The sequence below is a fragment of the Sinohyriopsis cumingii genome, chromosome 17 (assembly GCF_028554795.1).
Source record: "Sinohyriopsis cumingii isolate HCF-2022 chromosome 17, ASM2855479v2, whole genome shotgun sequence".
NCBI lineage: Eukaryota > Metazoa > Mollusca > Bivalvia > Unionida > Unionidae > Sinohyriopsis > Sinohyriopsis cumingii.
This window is the reverse complement of record NC_142977.1, coordinates 100,893,239-100,920,143: the sequence shown is the minus strand read 5'-3', so window position 1 is coordinate 100,920,143 and position 26,905 is coordinate 100,893,239. Positions and strand designations below refer to the sequence as shown.

At 39.0% G+C, this 26,905-nt stretch overlaps 1 protein-coding gene across 1 annotated transcript; it reads left to right on the top strand.

Moving 5' to 3' along the window:
* The first annotated feature begins 1,545 nt into the window (after positions 1 to 1,545).
* Positions 1,546 to 7,211, top strand: LOC149779550 (uncharacterized). Its single transcript, XM_089940264.1, has 2 exons — positions 1,546 to 1,723; positions 5,598 to 7,211. The coding sequence occupies exons 1-2, from the start codon at positions 1,646 to 1,648 to the stop codon at positions 6,678 to 6,680; spliced, it is 1,161 nt and encodes a 386-aa protein (XP_089796390.1). The 5' UTR covers positions 1,546 to 1,645; the 3' UTR covers positions 6,681 to 7,211.
* Positions 7,212 to 26,905: the final 19,694 nt, after the last annotated feature.

Genomic DNA, 26,905 nt, shown 5'->3' with positions numbered 1-26,905 from the left:
TCCACACCAGACCAATATATCGTCCATCAGTATCAACACAGATTTGTGGGATTAATTTATAGGACTATCTTGAAAGCACTGTGATACAAGTAAAATGCGATAATCTGCCATATATTTATGCTAATATTATTGCTAACAAATATGTTGCGATGCTGCTCAGAATAAGCATATTGTAGTAATTTATTCTGAATGGAAAGGAAATATAAGTTGTGTTAAGAGTGTATAACCTGCTGTCTCATTCGTAGATTGTCATTATTCTGCAGCAGAGTTGAATTTCTCGATAATTACATTAAAGGAACATGATTTCGGACACGGATTAAAATATTTTTTTTCTTCAGATTTATCTTCAGTGACCGATATCACAATTTATATTTATTACGGTACTGGGTTTGATCCTCTGGGCTGATGTACCAAGGAGGATAATGTTGACGTCAAATAGTTCCGTGTGCTAATTGTTTTGGTTTGGCATTAGTGACGTACCAAAAATACTAGTCAGAGATTCTCTTGTCCTACTCCAGCCAATATTATCCGACAAAACATTTCTTTCAGTTTACAAACGACTGTATGATACTGCCTGATTTTTACTGAGATCTCAGACATAAGGGACCGACCACTTAATTTTCTGAGGGTTGAGGAAAAATTTCCAGCTCTCAAGAAAAATAAAACTCTCGACTAAACCATTCCAGTTCTAAATTATAGAACCAAAAAATATATATACAATATATTAATTTAATAAATATCTTGAAGTAAGTGTATCCTGAGACACCCTCTCTCCACCACCGAAGATGAATGGGCTGTCCCTAACAGAGCTATGACAGGGACCAATCAAAGTTCATGTTTTGCTGACCTTTGGAATTCACGTTCCCCTTATTCTTAGTAGCCTATCAAATAAAGCGTTGCGTTTGACGTTATGGAGATTTATTGTTAGTAACGATATGCTCCGATTTATACATTTCACTTTCACACAAAAAGAGCTGTAATTTAACTGGTGAATCAAAAGGTCAACAGAACATGACGATACTATTGGAGGTTATATATTATATACAATCAGCCTAAAAGAATGAAAGTTAATTTTTAAATCTCATCGTTGCAGATGGTATTTCTATACAAGTGGAACATCTTCCTCATTGCCCAATTGGTCCAGTGGTCAAACTGTCAAGTCAGTTGCCCCGAGGAATGCTGGTGCACTGAGACATTTATAGTATGCCTGACTCTAATGGAACTACCCAAGATATTTCCTCGGCAAACACGGTTTGGAACCGCTGAATTAAAAGAACAGAACAAGTTGTTTTTCCTAATGACTACATTGTTAGAAAGAAAAGATCCCATAAACAATTCCGCCAGAAAATCACCGAAGTATCGAAACACTTTGCGATTTTCAGAATGTGTCTATGTATCTAAAATGTATGAATATCGAAACTTAATACCTTGTGTTCGAGAGCTGTAACAAGTTTCCATTATTTGAACTGTACATGTATATTTAAAACATACATGAAGACACGTGCCTGATCTTTAGAACAATACTGTAATGATGTTTTTGCTCACTCATGCGAAAAGTCTCTGCTTGTCTTACGTCGTAATTATATGACCATCAATCCCAACGCTACCTGTAGCATAAACGTTCTCTCTGTCGGTTCTCATCTGCATGTGTCAAGTTCTGAAACAATCCGGCCATTTGAGGACAGATCATTGCGTTTATAGGGGATTCATAATAATGTTAAAGGTAAGTTAAAATATAAATTGCATATATCGGTTGTTGCATTAATAGTGTGCAGTTTACATAAGTCGTTTTTAAGCAGCAGAGTGTTTAATATCACCACAAACGCAATTGTCATAACCACGTGCCAAGACCTATGGAACCAAATATATTTACTCGAGTATACACGAAAGACTTAACCATGCGTTGAAATACTTCGTTGTAGTTTTAAGTATTGGTCCAGGAATGTTTTAAGAAAGGCATATAAAGGTTCACACACACACACACACACTATAACGCTTCTAAATATAACAGATGTCTTTTCTCTTGATTGTAATAGATGGTTATCCTTACTGTTGTATTTTTTTTATTAATTATAATTTACATCGTCTAAAGTAAGTGACATCAACATCATAAGGAAAATATAAGCTAGGATGTTTATGATTTGTAATGTCAGGTTTTTAAGCACCGCATTATTAATTTTAGTAACAATATTTGTCGATAGTTGACGCAAGTTACTGATTGAATGGAAGTATGATCTACTTACTGTACACTCGTGACGTAACAGCAAAGTGTTTGCACGTGACATTTAATAACTACAATCAAAAGCACTCTGAATATAGAATATTTTTGCTCTTGAATATTATGATTCAGTAGCTAAACAAATAGTTGTAAACTGGTAAACGTAGGCCCGGCACGGCCCGGCTCGGCCTGATAGCTATTGCAAGGCCTAAGGCTCCAATCTGGCAGCTGGACCAGGCCAGTGGAGCTATATAGGACGCCAAAACAAATTGTCAGTTAGTAGCACGGGGCCAATGGCAGCCTTGACAAATAGGGTTTATAATACCAATCACACGGCAGATAATTGCACTAGATTATGAAAATTGTGTTCGTCAGGAAAGATATCGAAGATATTTAAGGAAAAGCTGACAAGCAATAATTCCTTTCTCAAAACCACAAACCAACATTGGACGAAAACACAAATGAAACAAGAACAAAACAAACGCAAAGATTAATTATTAACAGAAGCTACATGATACTTGGCTGTAGATGAGTATAAAAACGATACAATAAAAAAGTAAATCAAAGGAATAACATTGAACGATACTTAAGAGCGCGTCCGAACGACGGAATCAATTTTGAATGCTGAAAGTGGATGCGAGCGTGCATAACTATGTTATTACCACAGCTGCTAGTTTTATCAGCCAATCAGATGAAGTCTAATATCTTCGCGTTTGGAGACTGAGCAGTGTTGACGAAGAGCATGAATGTGTACCGAGCGATTTGATTCACTTTAAGATTTTGCACTGTTTGAAGGGCAATCATTCTTCAGTCAAGGTCAAATGGAAGTCATTTGTGCGGAAACAAAAATATTAGAGTTGATATCTCATGGATGACGTGTTAAATAGAAAAATATTTTGTCTGCATGGTTTTTAATGTTGACTTTGTTCATTTATTGCTTGTGTCAATGTCTAAAATGTGACGATAGCTGTCGTATGTTGTGTTTTCTTTTATATGACCTATAGTCTTTGGTTTCGTACTTTTCTTTATCATCCAAAAGATTCACAAGTCTCAGCTTTGAGCTACATTATGATTACAGCCGTTTGGGTTTGGCACTCATGTTGGATATAGCAACTGAGCACTTTGATTTGTGTTATAGCTCGGAATTAAATAAGCGTAATCAAGTTGGTATTTTTTTAAAATTCTAACATTCATTCACAAAAGAGCATTTCTTTATCCGTGTATTCTCCACTGAAAGTCTCATTTGCATTTTTTTTTATCGGATCAATAATTTAAATCGTATTTTACATTAATCATTCAAACCTTTTGGACAGTTTGCAGGATGTGATTAAATGAAATTTTACAAAAACTATAATAATTGGGGACATTAAACAGTACCTAGTCGAAGACCAACATTCACTTTTGCAACTAAAGCATTCACAAACGCATGAACAGACGGGAAGGGTCACTTGCGAATATTCCAATACGAAATCAGAATAATCGCTTGTTTACCTCGTGTGCAGCGAATACTAAACCCAGACTGTGCAGTCAACAATTCTGATCATGTAATGCTGTAGCTTTCAGTGGGCAGCATTTTGTAAAGACGCATACTTGGTACTCATTGTATGACTCTGAATTTGTTCTGTGTTGTATGTAGTCCGTATTTAGCCGTGAGTCGTCCGTTCGTTACCGCTCTGGGTCAATATATCGGATACGATTTAAATTTAACGTGGAAAATGGGTTTATATGAATAATATCTCGACCGAATTCGATAATGAGCGAGATCATGCAAATTAATGAGGTGGTCTAGCATCTGCATCGCTAACATTGTAACCACTATTGTGGCCATATTTCTCTTCGAGCCTGATCAAACCAAGATGCATCCCCAATCTATACGACAGCCAAGTACTATAAAGAGTTACTTTGTGGTTTTGATAGTAGGCCGATAAATCAGCCCCTCATCCATGATGATATGATATGCCGTTTAGGGGCTGATATCACCTAGTCATTAAAACCTGCTAAAATTCGCAGCAAGTTTTAACTGCACTATATCAATGTACACGTTATACACTTACTGGTATGTCTCGCGGCTGTGGAGCTATCGTCGGCTGAAGGGCTCATTTGGTGACATGGACATTATATTTCCGGAGTAAATCCTATGTTTTTCGACTTGTAAATGCTCGTGGCCATTTTGAATTTAGCGCCTGATATGGCTGTTACCAATTACCGCTATGTGTCTAAACTGTATGCAGGTTTGCTCCGAAAAGGTTTGCATGCAGCGAAATTGCACATTTTAATGAATAGGTTACACCAGACCAATATATCGTCCATCAGTATCAATACAGATTTGGGGGGTTAATTTATCGGACTACATTGAAAGCACTGTGATACAAGTAAAATGCGATAATCTGCCATGTATTTATGCTAATATTATTGCTAACAAATATTTTGCAAGTTGCTCAGAATAAGCATATTGTAGTAATTTATTCTGAATGGATAAAAATATAAGTTGTGTTAAGAGGTATAACCTGCTGTCTCATTCGTAGATTGTCATTATTCTGCAGCAGAGATGAATTTCTCGATAATTACATGAAAGGAAAATGATTTCGGACACGATTAGAATATTTTTTTTCTTCAGATTTATCTTCAGTGACCGATATCACAATTTATATTTATTATGGTACTGGGTTCGATCCTCTGGGCTGATGTACCAAGGAGGATAATGTGGCCGAGAAACAGTTCCGTGTGCTAATTGTTTTGGTTTGGCATTAGTGACGTACCAAAAATACTAGTCAGAGATTCTCTTGTCCTGCTCCAGCCAATATTATCCGACTAAACTCTGTTACATTTCTTTCAGTTTACAAACGACTGTATGATACTGCCTGATTTTACTGAGATCTCAGACATAAGGGACCGACCACTTAATTTTCTGAGGGTTGAGGAAAAATTTCCAGCTCTCAAGAAAAATAAAACTCTCGACTAAACCATTCCAGTTCTAAATTATAGAACCAAAAAATATATATACAATATATTAATTTAATAAATATCTTGAAGTAAGTGTATCCTAAGACACCCTCTCTCCACCACCGAAGATGAATGGACTGTCCCTAACAGAGTTATGACAGGGACCAATCAAAGTGCATGTTCTGCTGACCTTTGGAATTCACGTTCCCCTTATTCTTAGTAGCCTATCAAATAAAGCGTTGCGTTTGACGTTATGGAGATTTATTGTTAGTAACGATATGCTCCGATTTATACATTTCACTTTCACACAAAAAGAGCTGTAATTTAACTGGTGAATCAAAAGGTCAACAGAACATGACGATACTATTGGAGGTTATATATTATATACAATCAGCCTAAAAGAATGAAAGTTAATTTTTAAATCTCATCGTTGCAGATGGTATTTCTATACAAGTGGAACATCTTCCTCATTGCCCAATTGGTCCAGTGGTCAAACTGTCAAGTCAGTTGCCCCGAGGAATGCTGGTGCACTGAGACATCTATAGAATGCCTGACTCTGATGGAACTACCCAAGATATTTCCCCACAGCGAAACTGTGCAAAAGATCAAACTTCAGGATCTCAACATCTATAATATACCTGGTCAATCCTTCGCCAAGATGACTAAACTTAACAGTCTCATAATAACCGTATCGAACATTGCATATATAGATTCCTGTGCTTTCTACGGCGTGCCGAGCTTAATGGAGCTAACAATCGAAAAAAGCGCCATTGGAACCATCTTTGAATATGCTTTCAGTAATATGTCTGGGATAGAAACATTCACGCTGGAGAAGAACAAGATTGGTTATATAGCTCCTTTTGCCTTCAGCCATCTGCAGAACATAACGAAAATGGACATAAAAGGCTCGGGAATTACTGTCCTGTCGGGACAGTCCTTTTATTCACTGTACAACATAAGCAGTCTGCGCTTTCTGGACAATACCATCGGCAAGTATAGTAGCGGGGCCTTTCAAAACCTCGCCTCTGTAGAGAGGTTTGAAGAGCGTGGGAACAATATCAGCAACTTCGAATGTGGAAATGCTTATTTCGATTCAAGCTCCGTGGGACAATACCTGTTCGCTGAAAACGTAATAAAGTGCAACTGCACACTGATGTGGCTAATGAACACTCGTCATGTTGGAACATTCGAGTCGGTTTTAAAAGACAACCAGTGTTGGGGAAGTATGAAAATACAAGACGGCACCAACCTTGAAAATGTGACGTTAGCAGAATTGGGATGCCCCAAACAGAATTTGGACCACCTCTGCACAGCTTCTACGGCACAGTCACAGCCAAAATGCTCCTCAAGGACTCAGAAACCTCCTACACCACGAGAACACTGGCAACAGACACAGAACGAGGACGCAAATAAGGACGGAAAGAGAGGCATAGCTGTAGCACCAATTGCTTCATTTCAGCTGTTGAGTCTTCTAACGACAGTCTATATACTTCTGACTTTCGCTTTTATTCATTGTTAACAAAACAGAAATAAAACAAAAGATTTTTTAAAATCTTATTTCGACAAGAATTAAGACGGAACTATTAAGAACTCTCTTTTTCTTCTGCGATAAATCGAAGCTTGAGAGATTATTTTGGCAATGCATCAGAATGTACATGCGTTGAGTGTTGAACGATGTGAAAATTTTACCCATGGATTCTGGCATATCAGGCACCTTATAATGGGATATAAAATATACCTTTTTTTGGCAGTACTTTATTATCGTATAGGTAGGCTTAGCAGATATTGGCGGTATCCAGATGAAAATCGTGGCTGCCTTCCTTGACACATTTGTCAAAATTTATGCAGAGAGTTATTCAGAATACATATTTGGTTTAAGAATATTAATGTTTCAATTTAGTCAATTTTGTTTTGGAAAAATTATTAAGACTTTGTTACATCAATCTTTTGATTACATGCTAAGTGTGCCTTGAGATTTTGTGTATTTCTATTCATTTGATTGTTTTCGGAAAAAGGTTATGAAAAAGAGACCTAAAGTAATTCTACAGAATTTCAGATTTCCCTTCTGTTGGATTTGTATATGTAGGTTAATCTTTTCAATGCATTCTGCTACGTATCTACGTTACGTCAGTTTGGCCCTATATTCCACAATGAATACACAAATGGCACATTTATTTTCTCTATTACTTTTTACGACTTCTGTGAGAACAGATACATATATCAATATTTCTTCCATAAAGTAGACAGATTTTTGACTAAAGTTGTATGTATTTTGATTATACATATATAATCTTGGCTACATATATCTTGGTCGTATTCAGATCTAAGACAAGAGCATGAAAGGTGACTGGGTTTCTCAATGCAGGCATTTGCACTTGAAACGGAGGATAAACTGAAGTCGGTATTTTGAGCTAACTACGGCTAAAATTGAACCACCTCAAGCAACGCTGAACGCGGAAACGAAACCCAAGTACATTTACGTTCAAATATAATACGTAAACATTTTACTACATACATTTCCATGATAATGTACAGTCATGAAATTTCAAACATATTCATTCTGGAGGGTACTGCTCATTACAGCCAAAAGAATTAACAATGAACTATTTTCAAGCTCCATTGATTGCATCATTTTTGTTTGCATTGAACACCATTTCGCTGACAGTTATGTTTGCGCAGACATGAAACTTGATGATGCATTGACCTTGAGGAGGACGACCAATGCAGGTTACAGTGACTTTACCCAGTAATTTTCATACTCCACTTATTATATAATCCTACTGTACTATATTTCTCGGACACCTTTGTTTGGGCAGTCCTCGTCAAGAAACTCGATAACGGCAAAAATTTAAAATATAAATAATATTCACTAAAGCATGAATGGTAGGTTACAGTAATTTACTATGTGTCCAGCCGATCTTGAAATCTTGAAAGAATCTCGACAAAGCAATTACTTTGGCATATATATATATATATATATATATATATATATATATATATATATATATATATATATATATATATATATATGTGTGTGTGTGTGTGTGTGTGTGTGTGTGTGTGCGACCGTCCGTCAGCCCACATCCACTATGTTAAATTTTGTATACTTTTGTAATGTGGCTAAATTCTCATATAGAGTTGACCGCGGAGTCCTGTTACGTAGCACGTGGATGCCTATTGATAAGTACAAAACAAATTTACCAAATCCTGCGGGAGTGGCAAGTTTGACATGAGGGCCATAGAAAGCTCTATGTCTTGCTCTAGTGAAGGTGTTATAAGTATTGTTGTTGTTGTAGGGTTTAACGCCATATTTCAGCCCAAGATAGGCTATACATGGCGGCCAGCGTAGAAGAACCCGGAAAACCCCCGGAAAGAACCACCGACTCATGAGAAGCTACTAGCCAGCTTTCTCACATACCCACATTGGCCGAACCCGAAACTCGAACCCACGCAGACAGAGGTGAGATGGCAATGATCCGTAACGGTGAGCGCTTTTGACCACTCGGGGCTCTTGTGTTAAAAGTATATCCTAGTTAAGCAGGTGAGACATAGCAATGTGTGGATATTCGTATATGCTATTTTCTGAATTTAATTTCGTTAGGTTTAATAAAATATGTCACTCGTATTTTTTTCAACATTTAACATCTGTAGATAATAAAGTGTCATTCAGCTTTTGAATATGCATTTGTGCATTATATAATCTTATTATTTCATCAGCTTGTAAATGATATACACTGAAATATTTGAAAAGACGACTTAACTTTTTCTTCAATAGCCATCATGCTTTTGGCCTTGATTCTAAACAATCTGATATGAAAATAAGATTTAAAGAAACAACAATGATTTAACTTTTTATGGCAAGCCGAGGCGCCACCCTGAATAATTTTTCACCGTTTGAATATTTGTCCAAGGATAATATGACACACCTTCTGCACTGTAAGGCCTTCATTATAACACGGGTCCTGTTAAAAAGCCTTTCATCATAACACGTTCATATATATATATATATATATATATATATATATATATATATATATATATATATATATATATATATAGATCCCTCATTATAACACGGTACCTGTGATAAGGCACTCATTATAAAACGGTTCCTGTTATGAGACGGGTGTGATAATAGATCCCATTTCATTAAATAGTAGAGTTATGTACTATATAATGTACTGCACTATGCGGCGCTCTCACTAACAGGCGGTGTAACCCTATTGACAACATAATAACAAGGGAGTACTGTATATATAGTCCTATCACATTGGCTGTCAGGCATGAAGAATTCAGCATTGAAGATATGTCACTGCAAGAGACTGTTCAATAATATTTACCAACTTGATAGTCTTCTTAGAAACAAAATGGCTATTAACCTGGTTCTTGTGCAATGTTTTCTTGTTTTGCTTTGATTTTCTTCGTTATATTGCTTGAATTCAAAATAAGGGTACAGGTCTTTAAGTATCGGATGAGCCACCATTTACAAAAAAATGGATTAGAAACAAATTCTTTTTTTTTGTCAAAAAGGGAACTTGGGCTGATATAACAAATATTCACTCCTACATTACTCAAATCATATTCATATAGAAGTACATACTAAATATGTATGCTAACATAGACATGGGACATTTACATATTAAATAAGTCTAACAACATAGACATGGGACATTTACATGCTAAATAAGTATGCTTACATAGATATGGGATACTTACATACTAAATAAATACGCCAATATATACATGAGACATTTACACACTAAACAAGCATACTAACATATAAATGGATTATTTAAATACTAAATAAGTATGCTTGCATAGATATAGGATATTTACATACTAAATAAGTATGCTAACATATACATGGGACATTTGCATACTAAGTCCGCTAACATAGACATCGGACATTTCCACACTAAATAAGCATAATGACATAGACATGGGACATTTACATACTAAATAAGTTTGTTAACATAGACATGGGACATTTGCACACTAAATAAATATAATAACATAGACATGTGACATTTACAAACTAAATAAGCATAATAACATAGACGTGGGACATTTACATACTACGTAAGTATGCTGACATAGACATGTGACATTCACATACTAAATAAGCATAATAACATAGACATCGGACATTTACACACTAAATAAATATAATAACATAGACATGGGACATTTACACACTAAATAAGCATAATAACATAGATATGGTACATTTACCAAACTGAAAATTAAATTTTGTCACGTCCATAAGCAGCGCAGATGACATTCGTCACAGGTGCAGTAAGGCTGTCCACTCATACTTTGGACTATTCCATGTTTTGTTTATATAAATATATACGTTCTGACAGTAACCGTATATGCAATTAGATATATACTTAGGGAAAACAAAAACAAACAAAACTATAAGCGGTACATATATAACTCAACCAGAATGACATGCAGATTAAGTCTTTCATGAGAGTATTTATTTGGACCACGCCCTTCTGAGAAAAAGGTGAACTGATACGAATGCAATGTCAATGTCAATGGCAATGGCAATATTCTTGACAGTAAAGGAATGATAAATAGCAATAATTTATTCTCGAGTTGACTACATGCATAAGCATTTGAAAGGTTAAACTGACAGGTCAAGTTTGTTGGCAATAGAGAAAGTTTATATACAGTCGATCTGCGTTTTAATGATGAGCAACACTAGCATATTGACACCCATTTACCGCCTTAACAAGTAAGCTAACCATGTACCGAAAATACAGTATGGCAGCACCACATTTATGACGGAACACGTCACTCCTTGTGCGGCAAATCTATGGGGTTACTATTATCTTTCGCGGAAGATCCTATCTTAATGACGATCCCTCTGTACTCGCTTTTAAGACGAGTAAACTGCAAACTACCAAAACCATGATCTGCCGTATGATAATGCGATTGTAGACCAGGGTCTATCTTGTCTGATCTATTTATTACTACTAACAAACTGCACATATCTAAATCTGTCGGAGCATTAGGCGACGGTAGACGTGGGTATGTGCAGTTTGCAGTTATACCTGACTTATAAGCGAGTACACAGTAATTAGCGTGTTTAACGACTAAAAGATTTAACGTCGTTTCCGACTTTGTATGTGGTGTTCAGAGAAAGTCATACGTATTTCCTTCGGCGATCATTAAGATTCAACGAGGGAATTACCGTTCACAGCCAATGTGGTGACGAAGAAAGCCTACAATAAACCCAAATTTGTACTGCATTAATGATGTGGGAATTGTGATATGAGACTGACAAACTACATAAATTTATTACATGTGATGACATTTTTTTTCTCATAAAGTATTAATAAACAGATAGTTGTTTTAACTGTAAAAACTACTGATTCAGACAATGTTCACATTTCGTACTTACATGTATATAATATACTGGAGAAAGAGAGAGTGTGTGTTTCGTGCTGTAAGAAAAATAATTTCTTATTTAAGAATACATATACAACGATGTTCGTTGTCTATACCTCGTCGAGGACATGGAAGCTAAGTGCCTTTCAAAGGTCACGTTGACGTATGTAAATGATGGATGAGGTTTTCACGATTTTTGTGTGCTGTCATAAACAATCAAGGAATTAAACAACCAGTTAAATGAGGTGCGGGAGATTAGTCGGTGCTGCTTGCAATGAGTACAAACTAGAAACACACATATACAGACAGACACAGCCTAGATGATGGAAGAAGCAGTTTGCCCAAATGTCATAACATTAAATAATCCATCGAGAGAGAGAGAGAGAGAGAGAGAGAGAGAGAGAGAGCGAGAGAGAGATGGGTATAAAAAGACCTACTAGATAATTGTATTATTGGATCATATTAAAACAGACGAGTGGATGACACAAATGGCATCATGATAAAAAACAAAACAACAACAAATAACAGATTCTTTATTAATACTTATATGCCGAAACATTTGCTTCAATTCGCTTTTCAATGCACTGATGCACTTTCATGTATGGACTTGCTTTATATATTGTAACAATACAGCGATGGCCATTAACGACAAACTATACAGGAACACTGTATTGGCAACTTCAGGGTCAATCCCACGAATCATACCTCGTATGTACATATGTGCCGATAGCTACCATTCGGACCACTTTGGCTATTGACGGAACAATACCTGACCGAGAAGCTACGAATGAATCGAACTATTTTTTAAATATATATTTTTGCAACTTTTCGGGCATCTCGAAAGTCAATCCAATCGTAGAAATAGCAAAATGTGGCCAAAATAGATTGCTTTTTCATTTTGGGAAGAAATTTCTGGCGGAAAATTTATGATTTGTTTGTGTGTAAATTTATATGCCGGTCATACATCCAAGCATCATTTTGTATTGCAAAATGAGGGACTGTGTATAGTGAATTTCTGTTTTGGTTTGGTGATTTATGGCCGAACACCACATATAGGTTATTGAGTGCCGAGTTAATTGGAGGAGAACGCCTTGTCGAAGGACACACCACGGTTCGCTATTCGGCCTGATCCGACCACTCCGGTGGCCTAGTGGTTAGAGCGTCTGCCTCAGATGCAGGAGATCGCGGGTTCAAATCCCTATGGAGGGGGATTACCGCCATAATTATATGCGTGTATTTTCTAATCTTCTTTGATGCATTATTGTAAATGGCTGCTTGCAAGTGATACTGTCATAATTCTTTCCATGTATATTGTATTCTTCATTGATGTAAATTCTACCTGGCAGTTTGCAAGAGCTGCTTTCCTTCTACATTATTGTAAATGGCTGCTTGCAAGTGATGCTTTCATAATTCTATCCATGTATATTGTGTTCTTTATTGATGTAAATTCTACCTAGCAGTTTGCAAGAGCTACTTTCCTTCTATATTTTTGTAAATGGCTGCTTGCAAGATGCTACATTCCGAATTCTAGTCATGAATTTATTATTCTTCATTGACGCAAGCTGTAAATGGCTGCTTGCAAGTTCTTAGATCTACTTTCCATCTACGTCACTGTATCTTACAGTTATCCAACTACTAAACTGATTATGTAGTTTGTCGTATGGCAAACGCTATGTCGGTTATTGCAAGTTTTGTATATTCTGTTTATAAACTTGCCATCTTAAAATTAGATCATCCCAAATGCTGTTTGCATGAAGGTTTGGCCTTGCAACAATATAAATACAAAGTTTTATCAGTATCGTCTTTGTGTCGCCATCTGTTGTCATAATGGCGTGCCAGATATCAGCATGGCATTATGACAACAGACGGCGCGCTAAATTTCTAAAGTTTTTTTTTTTTTTTTTTTACCAGAAATAATAAATGCTCCCCACGGAGCTTTACGGCATTCATTTTGTGTCGATCAACATTGTAACTCTTTTTCAGTCCCCCTTTTTTAATGTGTAGGTTAGCAACGAAGTTTTAATCGTTCTCTAAAACCATGTGCTTTCTGGAATATCTAAGCGATTAAAAGCACCTTACGAAAACAAAAACGCATACACTACAACAGTCCATCTTCTTCAACCCTAGTTTTGACGCACTTAAGTATTTACTTTCACCGTTAAGAAATCTACTTCTTAGCGATATCTCTCATTACTTTGGAAGCATTAGTTATTTGAGCAAAGTAATGATCAGAAATGACAATGATACATTCCATCGTACTCTTCTCAACGAGCTTTCATCAGACGACCCCTGGTTGTAAGGATAGTATTGTACGTCACCCATTTTGACGCACCTCACAGACGTCTATATTTTCCTGTGATACTACTGTACATAAGATCCTGTGAAAATGATATATTTCAGAGCAACATCAGTAACACATTAAAAAAAAGTTTATAGGTAAAACCAGGGATGGTCCTGGCTGTCGCCAAAAAAATCGCCAACCTCAATATTTTGTCGCCAATTTTCAACAAGTGTCGCCAGAACAAGTAGTGTACATTTTTCCAAGTGTTAATTTAGTCTATTAATGTAACAGGCAATGAAAATTACAAAAGATGGGTTAGTTAATTCTTTAATTATAACAAGCATTAACAAAATGTTACAAAGTGTTACATGAAGATCCGTCGCAATTTTAGGGCTGCCCACTTGTTGAATGCAGTTTCAAAGTCTAATTTTTCACATCTGTACATGCTGATTCTCATGAAATTCTCGAGAGATGAGATGCAGAGTTTATTTCTGATGTCAGTTTTTATGAGGTTCATCTTACTGAATCCACATTTACAGTCTACAGTGCTGACAGGTGACACCAGTAGTCTATCAGCAGCCCCCCCCCCTTATGGCTAGCAGCAGCAGAGGGGGCGAATCGGACATTTTGTCCAATCGTCATTTGGCTTAATTAATACCTTCTGCACTCAGCGGATCCAGCGTCGTCAGCGCCGGGTAAAAAAAAACGACGTCGTCGTCGGGGGGGGGGGGGGTTGTCCGGAACGTCATTTAGTTTAATATACTTTTTGCATTTTCGATCCAGCGTTGTCAGCGTCGGGTAAAAAAGCGCGACGACCGCGTCGATGTCATCGCCCCCTCTGCTGCTAAGGGGCTATTTACAACTAACCGAATATTTGGTCAAGTCCGATACGATATCGTGTCCGAGGGTCATGTAAATTTATCGTTACAAATCCATGTGGGGTCGACTGAGCATGACTAAAAAAGTTTCGAAAAACATTAAAGTCCATGTCACCGCCGCACCATGTCTGCCAAATATTTCGTAGCGTGTGTGTATCAACGCCGTTGAACGCAGCAAGAATATTACAGTTATCTCTGATTACTTTTGGAATCTGAGTGTATCGTTGAGTGACATATATCACGTCGGTGTTTTTATGCCTGCCTCTGGAAAATATCCTAGCTGGGTTTTTTTGATTGTCTAACATAACATCATCGTACACGACTAAATTGTTAACGTCGCCATCAATATCATCGATACCTGGTGCATCATTGATATCTGTAATAAACTCAATAACATTTTTTTTTAGTGATCGCTGATGCATTCTCGTTAAAATCTTTCAACACCTCGTAGCATCGTTGATCATCTACGCTAGGGGCGATTAAATACAACTTATCCCACTTCATCCATCTCATTATTAAATTAAGTAACAATTGCGTCTTGCCGGATCCAGATGGTCCGATGATAATCATCCGGATCGAGTTTGGTAACGCTGCAACATGCTTAACTGGTTCTCTTGTTTTAGTCGCCGAAAAATCAATTATATTCATATCTCTATACATAAATTATGGATCTATATTGTGTGAAGTGTAGAGTGCGTACTGGCACAAATGATATGACAACCGTTACAACAAGAAATAATAGATCGGCGCTTACTGGTACGTGTGTACAATGCGGTACAAAGAAATTTAGATTTATTTCTATTAGACCCGGGGATGTTTTAAAAAAAAACGAGGAGGTGATATTGCAGCCAAATTGGCAAAACTCCCCGGAACACCGTGGGCAAAGTATCCAGGACAAAAGCACCTCCCAGGATATAGCTACTGTGGCCCCGGAACACGATTAGATATCAGACTCGATGATCAAAATCAGCCCAAACCCGGTGAGTATCCAATAAACGCTATCGATAAGGCGTGTCATGCTCATGATGTTGCTTACTACAAAAGTAGCGATCTGCAACAGCGTCATATCGCGGACGTAAAATTAATTCACGCGTTAAATGATATTCCTGATAAATCCTTCAAAGAAAAATTGGCCTCATGGTTGGTAAAATCGGCTATGAAAGGTAAATTAATGATGGGCGCTGGTAATTAATAACAACATGGAATCCATCTATTATTCTCCGAGAGGATACTGGAAGGGGAAGGCCGCAATTGGTAAGCTTGCAAGCGCTGCAAAGGTAACAAAGGCCACTGCGGCTAATTGGTTATCCAAACAGGCTATATGGCAAATTTATCTACCACCGCCTAAACAAATCAACTTCTCGCGCTTTGATGTCAGCGTACCTAATGAAGTTCATCAGGCTGATATACTATTTCTGCCGCATGACAACGGTTACAAATACGCGCTAACCGTAGTTGATGTTGCGAGTCGATACAAACAAGCGGAACCGTTAAAAACAAAGTCAGCAACTGAAGTAGCCGATGCGTTTGAGCGGATTTATCGAAGGGGTCCCCTGCGCTGGCCAAATCTATTACAAGTTGATCCTGGCAATGAATTTCGCGGCGCTGTTTTATCAACGCTGAAACATCATAGCGTCGCGATACGACGAGGTCATACTCCGCTACATCGTGATCAGGCAATTGTTGAACGATTCAATCGGACTCTTGCTGAACGGTTATTTGGGTATCAATACGCGAAGGAATTCATCCAAGAAAAACGATCTCGTGAATGGGTCAAAATTTTGCCAGGCGTAATTGCAGCGTTAAATAACGAGATTACCCGAGCAATCAACATGAAGCCCAGCGACGCGATTAAAAAAAAGTATATACCCGGAAGATCAAAAATAAATAGCGTTTCCAAGCCGATTCTCGGCGATGTCACTGTTAGATATCTGTATGAACCAGGAGAGCTTGAAGGCGGTAAAAAAAGAGCTACTGATCCTATCTGGAGTGTTACCACACATAACATATCAACGATAACACGATCAACTGATAGACCACCGATCTATAGACTGGATTCAACTGCCCCACAGCGGGGGTTTACACGCGAACAACTACAAGTAATACCTGACGATACTCAATTGCCCCCGCGTGGTCTTAATTAGCGCCGTTGCGTCTATTTACACTCAAGACAGGTCAACCTCACATTGTTTTTGACATGACCGAGACTGTTATCGATCCTGTCCGTGGTAAATTGGCGAGCGTCTTTATCCGAATAACGCCAACGCATTACACAATTACAACTCGCGCAGTGATTATTCTGTTGTTGTCGTAACGCAATTATTAATTCGGCATCAATATCAAAACGCCGCTGTTTTTTTTTATCCTGTTGGCGGTAACCCGAGAGTTTTCTATCAATGACGCTTGCATCGATGATGTCGTTGGTGACTTTGTCGGTGACTTTGTCACTGGCTTCGTCAATAACAATTCTTCGAAGCTGATTTATCCTCCGTACTCTGGACACTGCAAGATAGACTAGATTTGACCATTCGATGCGATTATCAACTATCCAAACAATTGTATCCGTGATGGTTAATCCCTGCGAGGAATGTATTGTCGTTGCGTATCCTAGCGTCCACGGGGATTTATCAGCACGTAGCGCGTCCTCGACGACGCTGATATCAACGAGCACGATATCATTCAGCACAAGAATTTGTTTTTTTGTCCCTGACGCTGTCGGGCCTGGAATTTCAACTTCAATGTTCTGCCGCCGTGTATTCGCGGGTCTATAACATAACGGCACTGGGCGCGTTGGAAACTTTTCCTTATGCAACGTAAACAACTTTTGCTGAAGTGTGTCCCTGACTATCTTTCTACTCGCTACAATCAAATCGTTTGGTCTCCATGTTTCCCAGAATTCATTTAACGGCGTTTCGGGAATCACCTCGCGGATTATTTCACACTGAATTCTATCCGGCTGTAATCTGATTAATTTCTTAACCTCGCGCAGTTGTTCATCAAGTGCTCGGTAATCAGTATCGGTTTCTTCATAATAGTCCACAAAACCCTTTAACCAATCATGTGGACCCTCGCCGACAAATGGTGGCGGTTGACCATGATCCCCGCACATTATCACCGCTGTATTCGCGCGCAGCAACCACTCAAGAAACATTTGTAAAACATCTAACGAAACAGTACATATCTCATCCCAGATGATAACCTCAGGAATAAATTTTTCACCCATTCGATCAGGAGTCCACTCACCGCCGCTGTATCGAAAAAAGCTGTGATAAGTAACGGCGTTAACATTTCGTTGTTTTATCTCTCGCGCTAGTCTATGGGTTGGTGTAAGCACGATTATACTTGCCCGCGTTCGAAATAATTCAATTGCCCGAGTGGTCTTTCCTGACCCGCCACAGCCGCTTAAATAAACTGTTTTATGTCTACAAATTGGATCAGAACACGGTGGTGCATTAGACCACTCTGACAATTTATCACCGCGTAAGTAATTATTTTCAACGGTGACATCTGCTGACGGGGAATAATCGCGTCGTATTTCATTTTTAATTCTCCATGTACCCCAACTCTCGTCCGGACTAGTAAACTCGGCTATGTTTCCCTTGTACTTTACGTCAATATAAAATGAATCAATCGCAACTCTAACCGCGGTGTCGGGAAATCTATTTATCATCGAGAATAAATTGATAGCGGCGTAACCCAGCATAGATGCCCTCAAATGTGGATATGCCGGGCTGTCTCCATCGCTGTAAGTAACAACTGTACCCAACCTTGTTCCATTGGACAAGAAAGCTGTTTTGCAGTTCACGTATCTATTTTTTGCCACTGCGTCCTTGATTACAAAATCATATTCTGCGTCATCTATAATCAGCCGTGAGCAATATCGTTTGTAGTCGCAGCTTTTTCCACCTTGTGTGAACTTACCAATTATTCTTCTACCGAGATCTTTTGCCTCTCTGTTTCGTTGGTTGAATATCTTTTTGGACCATTCGACGATATGTTCCTCGTCGGCATCAATGTGTTTTCTGGACTCGTCAATTATGCTATCTAGACGCTCCGGTTCTGGTAACCAGACTTTAGTCCTCGCCCGGTATGATATAATCGCGTCACTGATAATCAACGAAATTAGCATTTTACAATCAATCATATACCGTAGCAGCGCTATTGGCAGCCACTTCTTTTCAGACATGTGTCTACCGATCCAAATATAGCAACAGCGATGAAGTTCTGCCGCGAATTCAAATGATACTATGCGAGCCAATCCGGTTAAATCAAAATCAGGCAGTGGTCCATTAATAGCAACACGAGTCATTTCATGTCTGGGGTGTCCAAATCGTTTAAAGTACTCAGCGGCGGATCCATACCCGAGAAAACTCGCTGGATAACAGGCAACCATATCAACGGAAATCATAGCGTCGCGGTTGTATTCAGTGTTCCATAGTCCACCGTGATAGTATTCCAAACAACTGGATTGTACATCCGGTAGAAATTCCTTGCGCGTTGGTCTCCACGCATTTTTCCTTGCTGCAACATGAGCCGCAACCGATGGAATCGTAAAACAATTTGTTAGCAGTTGTTCATCATGCTCTTCAAATTCCATGGCGGTTTTTTTCATCTTGTTGTGAAACGCTTCAGTGCGATATAATTCACCGTTCCACCCGGACAATGAATTTTACTCTGAAAAAATACTTTTTACCGTCAAGTTGTGATATTATCGTTGCTGCGCGTTTGTCGTTCATGGTAGCATCAACAACGCCATCAATTCGAAATGTTGACCAACTATGAGATGCACCATCACGCTTGAATTCATTGATACAATCGCGTATTTTATTTAACAGGGTTCTATCGTTTATTGCCGTTTTTGGTGTGCCCTTGAGGGCTCTATCGAGATTGAACTTAATATTTTTCCAGGGCTTAATTGCTGCTAGTTTCTTGAACTCCTTCTCCATATAATTAAAACAAATATTTAAATAAAAGAACATAGTATAATGAATTACTCGGAGATGAGATCAAAATTGGATTTTGCTAAGCGCGCTATTGATTTACAATAGAATATTTTTCTGCGATTGCAAAAAACATCGTCGTATTCTAATTGATTTCCTGGGGTTTTCACCGACAAGAAAAAATGACCATTTTGTGGCATTTTTGGTCATTTTCGGTAGATTTTTGGTCATTTTCGGTAGATTTTTGGTCATTTTTTGGTATTTTTGGCAATTTTGGTAAAAAACATCGTCGTATTCTAATTGATTTCCTGGGGTTTTTACCCGTAAAAATCTACCAAAAATGGTCAAAAAAATGACCAAAAATGGTCAAAAATGCCAAAAAATGACCAAAAATGTCAAAAAAATGCCACAAAAACAAATATAAGGATAATGAATTACAAAAAAAACGGCGATGAATTACAAAAAAAATATTTATTGCGGCAATGAATTACAAAAAAAAATATTTTTTTCTGCAGTAAAAATATGTCAGTTGTTGTTATTGGAACCCACGGCAAGTTACTTCTAGAACTAACCTTGTAATAACAACAACTGAGGGCCCTATCGAGATTGAACTCAATATTTTTCCAGGGCTTAATTGCTGCTAGTTTCTTGAACTCCTCCTCCATATAATTAAAACAAGTATTTAAATAAAAGAATATAGTATAATGAATCACTGCAAATGGTTGATGATTGGGTCGACAACCCCGTGCAATAAATCATGTAGAGGTGAATTCTGCGGGTATCATTTACAAAGCGTTCGTAATGGTTCTCTTGGTCCCCTCCCGTGCTTGGTTTGCCATGTTGGTGTAAGAGAAAAATCGCAGTTGTGTATCAATTGTGGAGGAAAGCGATACAGAGAGTTAAAACGCTATTATGATAAACGAATAAAAAACGCCGTCATTGACCCCACCGCTGACTCCGTTAAGGACAAAATCATCAAAACTCCTCAGGACTACATTGAAAGGTTTATAATTAAACCAAATAATGAATTAGACAAGTAGTATTATTATACAAATGAACCAAGAATTTCTACCTCACCCTGTGCTCGTTAATTACGAGGCATCTCGCGACGGCGTTGTTCGAAACCGTAGACTGAAGAAGCCGGTTGGATGGAAAAATAATCAGGGGTATTTGATGTTTGGTGCCGGAAAAAAAAACTATTTTATTCACAGGGTGGTATATGAAACGTTTAAGGGGCCAATCGAGAATGGTTTCGTTATTGATCACATTGATTCTGATCGTCTAAATAATTCTCTTATAAACCTGCAGTCCATTACTCAAAGTCAGAATGTCAAAAAAGGTAAAACAGGGAAGCACGCAAAAAAAGCAAAAAGTGTCAAATCGTTTGATACAATAACGCACGAAGAAAAAATATTTCACTCTATGAATGCGGCTGGCAAATACTTCGATATTTGTAGAACCTCGATACGATTTGTTGCAGAAGGAATACAGAATTCAGCGATCTCAAAAAAGACCGGACGCAGAATTCGATTTTCATATGTAACATCAAGGGGAATAACTCGTGATGGTATATCACCGAGTGACGAAGTTACCGACAGTGTGAACGCTACAGTCTATTACAATTAATAAATTGTTTGTTCCGGAAGAAAACTGATGGAATAAATTGTCTTTACAAACAACTGTAATATTCTGTTTTATGTTTCATCGAAGTATTTAGTGTTGTTTAAACGCTATTGATGACGTTTTTTAAGTAATTTAACAGAGTACAATAACACACCTCGGGATTGATACGCAGAGTTCATTTTGTAAAACATTTTTTTTTAATTTAAAAATAAGATGTTTATAAGAATATGAATATCGAAGACATCAATAATATATTAACCGAGATTTCAAAATTAAAAAATCAAGGAATTGAATTATCTGATGGTCTCAACAGCGAAAGAATATTATCCGATTATGAAATTATTAACGAACAATCGAAACGGGGGCGTTTTACCCTGGCCCGCGAGTACGCTTTTATAAAACGATTACAACATACGATTAATGAAAACCTGTACCACAATGACGTAAATGCATTCATTAGACTATTCACTGCCGTTGAGACAGTACGAAAAAAACTTGGACGTGTTTATGAACGACGCCGGGAGATTTCTAGTAAGATTAAAAACATTAGAAAGATTATAGACGAAAACTCCGTGGAGCCCCCAGCGTAACGGAAGTGACACATCGTTGTATACATTTTTTTTTTCCCCCGATAGGTCGTGGTAACGATACTAAAATAGTAAGACGATTGCGTCTGACGCGACAGGTGTTCGGGTATATTCCTGCCACAGGGAAATTAGAAATTGCGGAGCGATTTGCAATAATGGTAGGTGAGTCACTTACTACTCGGCTAGCCAGAGAGCGGCTAGCAGCGCTTAAAAAGTTCATACCGTTACGAGACAGGGTCCGAAAACAACTTCAAACGCGGCAACAACTACAAACTGATTTTGCTGTTGGAAGCGAACAACTCTTTGCCCCGGTAAAAAGCGCAACTGTGCCCGTCCTCGGTGCGCTTGAAAAGATAGCGGCTCAGACCGAGCAAACAAAAGAGTCTCTGGAAACACTTCCTGCGAAAATAGCGGTTGCTACAACACACCAACGGAGGGAGAGGCCGCCACCACCACTCGCTATAACCGACCCACAAGAACCTTATGTTACAATGGCCGATGAAGAAGAACTAGGTGCTACTGCAAAAGTACCAGAAGAAGAAATACCGAAAGAAATACCGGAAGAAATACCGGAAGAAATACAAGAACAAGAACAAGAAGAGAGAGGGGGAAATATACCCCGTAATGTACTTAAAAAGAGCACAATAGATACAATTAGAGCCTTCGACAGCGATGAAGAATTAGTTAATTTTACTGCTATAAATTTTGCTAAGAGTTTACGAGAGATGTATATCAAAAGCGGTCGCTGGGGAAATATAAGGACGTTAAAGGATTGGACAAGAACAGTGTATTTAGCAAGTAGATATAAAGATACAATACCACGTGGTGATACCGATTACAAAGCATTCCACGAGAGTGTTAAAAATAGGAGACCAAAAAGAGGGAAAGGATACAGCGGTGTGGTTGAAAACGCTAGTGTTACTTGTCCTGGTAGTGTTCTCGGTGATATATCACGGCTGGAGGTATTAATCGGAGGAAAACGAGCCGGAAATAACTCTCCGGAAATTATTAATGAAGCCGCTGATATTTGCAGGCGTTTATTTGCAGGCGGTATCATGGACATTAATGTATATCGAACGCTCATAGACGAACTCGTGGACGGTTATCACAGCGATTGATCAATCAATCACTGGTGATCAATCACTAATTGGAAAACACTGGTGTTTTTATAATAAAGATGATTATACACTACAACCATGATAAACCAGTCAGCGTTTCCGTGGTAAACTCACGATTGCCTGTATACCGCGCGTGGTACGGAGATGGTCTCGGTAGCACCATTGCGGGGTTATTTACAAGAATGGCCCCAAAAGTGGCGCCGTTAGCTAAACAATTATCTATGAAGGCCATTGATGTTATTCGTGATAAGGGAATCAGCGCTATTGGAGATGTTGCCGGAAAGGTGTTTTCTGCAGCAAAGGACAAACTAATGTCGTTGGTGAGAAGAAAAAAACAAACGCCGCTGCGTTCTACAACAGTGATGCCTGCAAATGTCAGCAGGGTAATAAATAACGCGGTGGAAAAAAAAACTAGTGTCGATGGCTTCGCCGATGATGGCGACTCCGACGATGGCTTCGCCGATAATGGCTTCGCCAACGACCCCGTCGTCGTTGATGGCGGAGCCGTCCACTGATGCAACAACCAACGCGCTCATGAACGCGATAGCGGGAAGTGGTCTTAAACAAAATTCAAAGAATTTACGACGAAAACGACGCTGATGAATTGCAATTGAAAACATCAGCATGATAAATAATAAAATGTTTGCGCGAACCGCTGATCCCGCGTTTGATATGGATGCCCCAGTGCGCAGGGATGATTCTGTCCGTGATTATCAATTTTATTCCTATCAACCACCACAAGCCGACCTACGATTGCGAATTGAACTTCAAGTCCAAGATACCAGTAGATACTTTTTGCCGTGTGAAGCGTTTATCGAAATCGAGGGAGAACTCGTGACAAATATTGCCGCTAATACACCGTACGCAGATGACCCTCGTGTTCGAGTTGGTTTCGTCAACAACGGTATCATGGCGTTATTTGAGAGCGCCAGATATCTTATTGACGGGCGAGAAAATGAATCAATAGAACGCGAGGTTGATGTTGCAACGACGATAATTGGGTTAGCAAGATACTCGGATGATTATACAAGATCGGCGGGCCCATCTATGATGTTCGCAAAGGACACCACTAATAACGCTGATCACCTTCAGTACATTAACTTGCTGACGGCAAGAGATAACGCAGTTGACCCACAGGCTGAAGCAGCCAACCCAGACCGCAGGGTAAGACCAGGCGCTGATTTCACTATTATAAGAAGTGTTAACAGTGATTTCAATCTAGGATTCGCAACACGATTAGGGATGTTGCAAGGACAACGCCGACGTTTTTCATGCGCGATTCCACTCCATCACATATTCGGATTCTGCAGGAATGTCAGAAAAGTTATCTATGGGGCCAAGCATACAGTAGCACTCGTGCGAAGGGGCAATGATAACGATGCAATATGGCATGCTACTGGCGTCGATAACGGTAAAGTCGTTTTAACTAAAATAGCATTGTGGATGCCGGTGTTGACTCCATCAGTTACCACGGAAGCACGATTGTTATCATTTATGGAACAGGGGGGAAAATCATTATTGAGTTAGCTAGCGGTAACAACTGATGCTAAAGAAGATAATGTCGCTGATACATTTACATGGCACTTGGCATCAAAACAAGGCGTTTCAGCCCCGCGTCATATATTTATAGCGCTACAGAATAGGAATCGATTGGGTAATCAAGAACGCAGCCATATGATATTTGATCGATTAGGAGTCAGGGAGGTTTCGCTGAGAATAAACGGACAACAGGAACCATCCGAGGATATACAGCTTAATTACGACAACAACCATGTCGCACGTGTGTACCATCGATTGCTGTCATACATGGGTCGTGATCAAAACGTTGACACTGGTTTGCAAATATCACAACTTGATTTTAAAAACCTGTATCCGATTTATTACTTTTCGTTGGAACATCTTGATTTAACGAGACAATCCGTCGTTGATATACACTTCCGAGCTCGTATAGACCCGGGTGGTGTTGATTATAGAGCGGTTGCTGTCATTCTCAGCGATAAATCAATGCTGTTGGAAGGTGTTGGTGGACGAATGAGAATCGTTGATGCACCAGTGGAAAACATGTAATTGAAAACACAAACGCGTTTACAATAAAATGTCGTATAGTGTTGTCAGTGTAGAGTTGACCGATGGTCAAGTTAAGAAATTACGATCAAAGTCGGCTAAACAATGCGGAACCACAATAACGTTAAAGCCGTCACAGATGACTGGTGGTAATCATAAGATATCGTTGACGGCGCGTCAAATAAAACATTTCAATGATGCAATGAAGAATAAAAAGGGTATTCAAGTAACCTTCTCAGCCGCAGCAATCAAAAACATGGAAAAGACCGGTGGGATATTTCCGTTGTTAGCTGAGATTCCGGCGTTGATTGCCGCGGCGGCCCCAGCAGTGGCTAAGGCGGCGGCGTTAGGAGCCGTTGGTACCGCGGCGGGAATGGCATTGAAGAAGGCAACCGGGAGAGGCTATAAAAAAAAGAAACGAGGACGACCCGTAGCCGGAAAGGGTCTAAGACTACCGGGAACCCCGTATTCATGGTACTCGGGAAAAGGTCTAAGACTACCGGGAACCGTTTATTAACGCAAGAGTCTATGGTTGAGGAGTCAATGACTCCTATGTCTAATTTTGATTTAATAGATGCCGCAGACGCGTTAGCGATTAAAAACTTCAGAGGTGTTTTTATGAGGGATCAATTACCAACAAAACCAAGGAATATTGAAACCGGTATAATTAACCTCGATAAATCCTCCGGAGCGGGAACTCATTGGGTTGCATACGCGATTGATCCGCGTGCGATCGTCTATTTTGATTCATACGGGTTAGCCCCGCCGAACGAGTTCATGCGGTATATCCGGGCGTGTTCAGCCCCGGTTTTTTATTCCACGCTGCCAACACAACAATTAAGTGACCCACCGATATGTGGCCGTGAGGTATTGAACGTACTCGCGGCGATTTCATCATCGCGGAAACCACCTCATGTGGTTGTAAACGAATATACGAGTGGGGTCGTAGAGGCCCGGCGGGTTAATTAAAAACACTGTGTTTTTTTACAATAATAATGATTGATATCTGGGGACGACCGGTTTCGGCGCTGAAAAAATCCACGGAAACGCTCGCCACCGATGGCATAAAAAAACTAATCGAGGATGAAATCGCTGATACGTTAAATCTAACCAGTGTTGACCCGGGCGAAATAGTTGTATTTCAAGACCGCCAGGGTAAATTAAAATCCAGTAATGTGTCGCTGGATGACGTTTTAATACGACAGCGTGATGCCGCCGAGGACACTATCGCGTTGTATACCAGCGACGGACGACTCAAACCGGGTGAATCCATCCTGACGATAACGAATAGGGTAACATTAATCCAAGGCGGTTTTATAAGGTTAGATAGATTGGTGACCGAACTTGACGCGCAGGTGAATAAATTCGCCGAGGTGGAAAAATCTGTCACAGGTATACAACTCACTACCGCTAGTTCTTTTGGGACCCCGACGGTAACCGAACCGAATATTGCAACAATAAAAAGTACTATTTCGGAGTTTACAACGCTGTCGGGCCAATTTTACGCGTTACGAAAAAATGTTAACAGGATCGATGACAACTTTGATAAATTCTTTGGTAAAAAAAATACCAAGCTGGATGAAATTACAACAACTATAAATGATATCACTGCGTATGGACAGGAAATAAGAACAATCAAAACTGATGTTGCAGCAAACAAGAATAATGTAGACGCGCATGGACGGAGAATAGAAACAATCAGCGCTAGTGTTGCAACGATCACAAATAATGTAGACGCGCATGGACGGAGAATAGAAACAATCGGCGTTAGTGTTGCATCGATCACAAATAATGTAGACGCGCACAGACGGAGAATAGAAACAATCGGCGTTAGTGTTGCATCGATCACAAATAATG

Excerpts from the sequence above, each read along its gene's own strand:
- LOC149779550 (XM_089940264.1), top strand. The coding sequence starts at position 1,646 with ATGTGTCAAGTTCTGAAACAATCCGGCCATTTGAGGACAGATCATTGC. Across the intron at positions 1,724-5,597 it reads GATTCATAATAATGTTAAAG|ATGGTATTTCTATACAAGTG; the intron begins GTAAGTTAAAAT and ends TCATCGTTGCAG.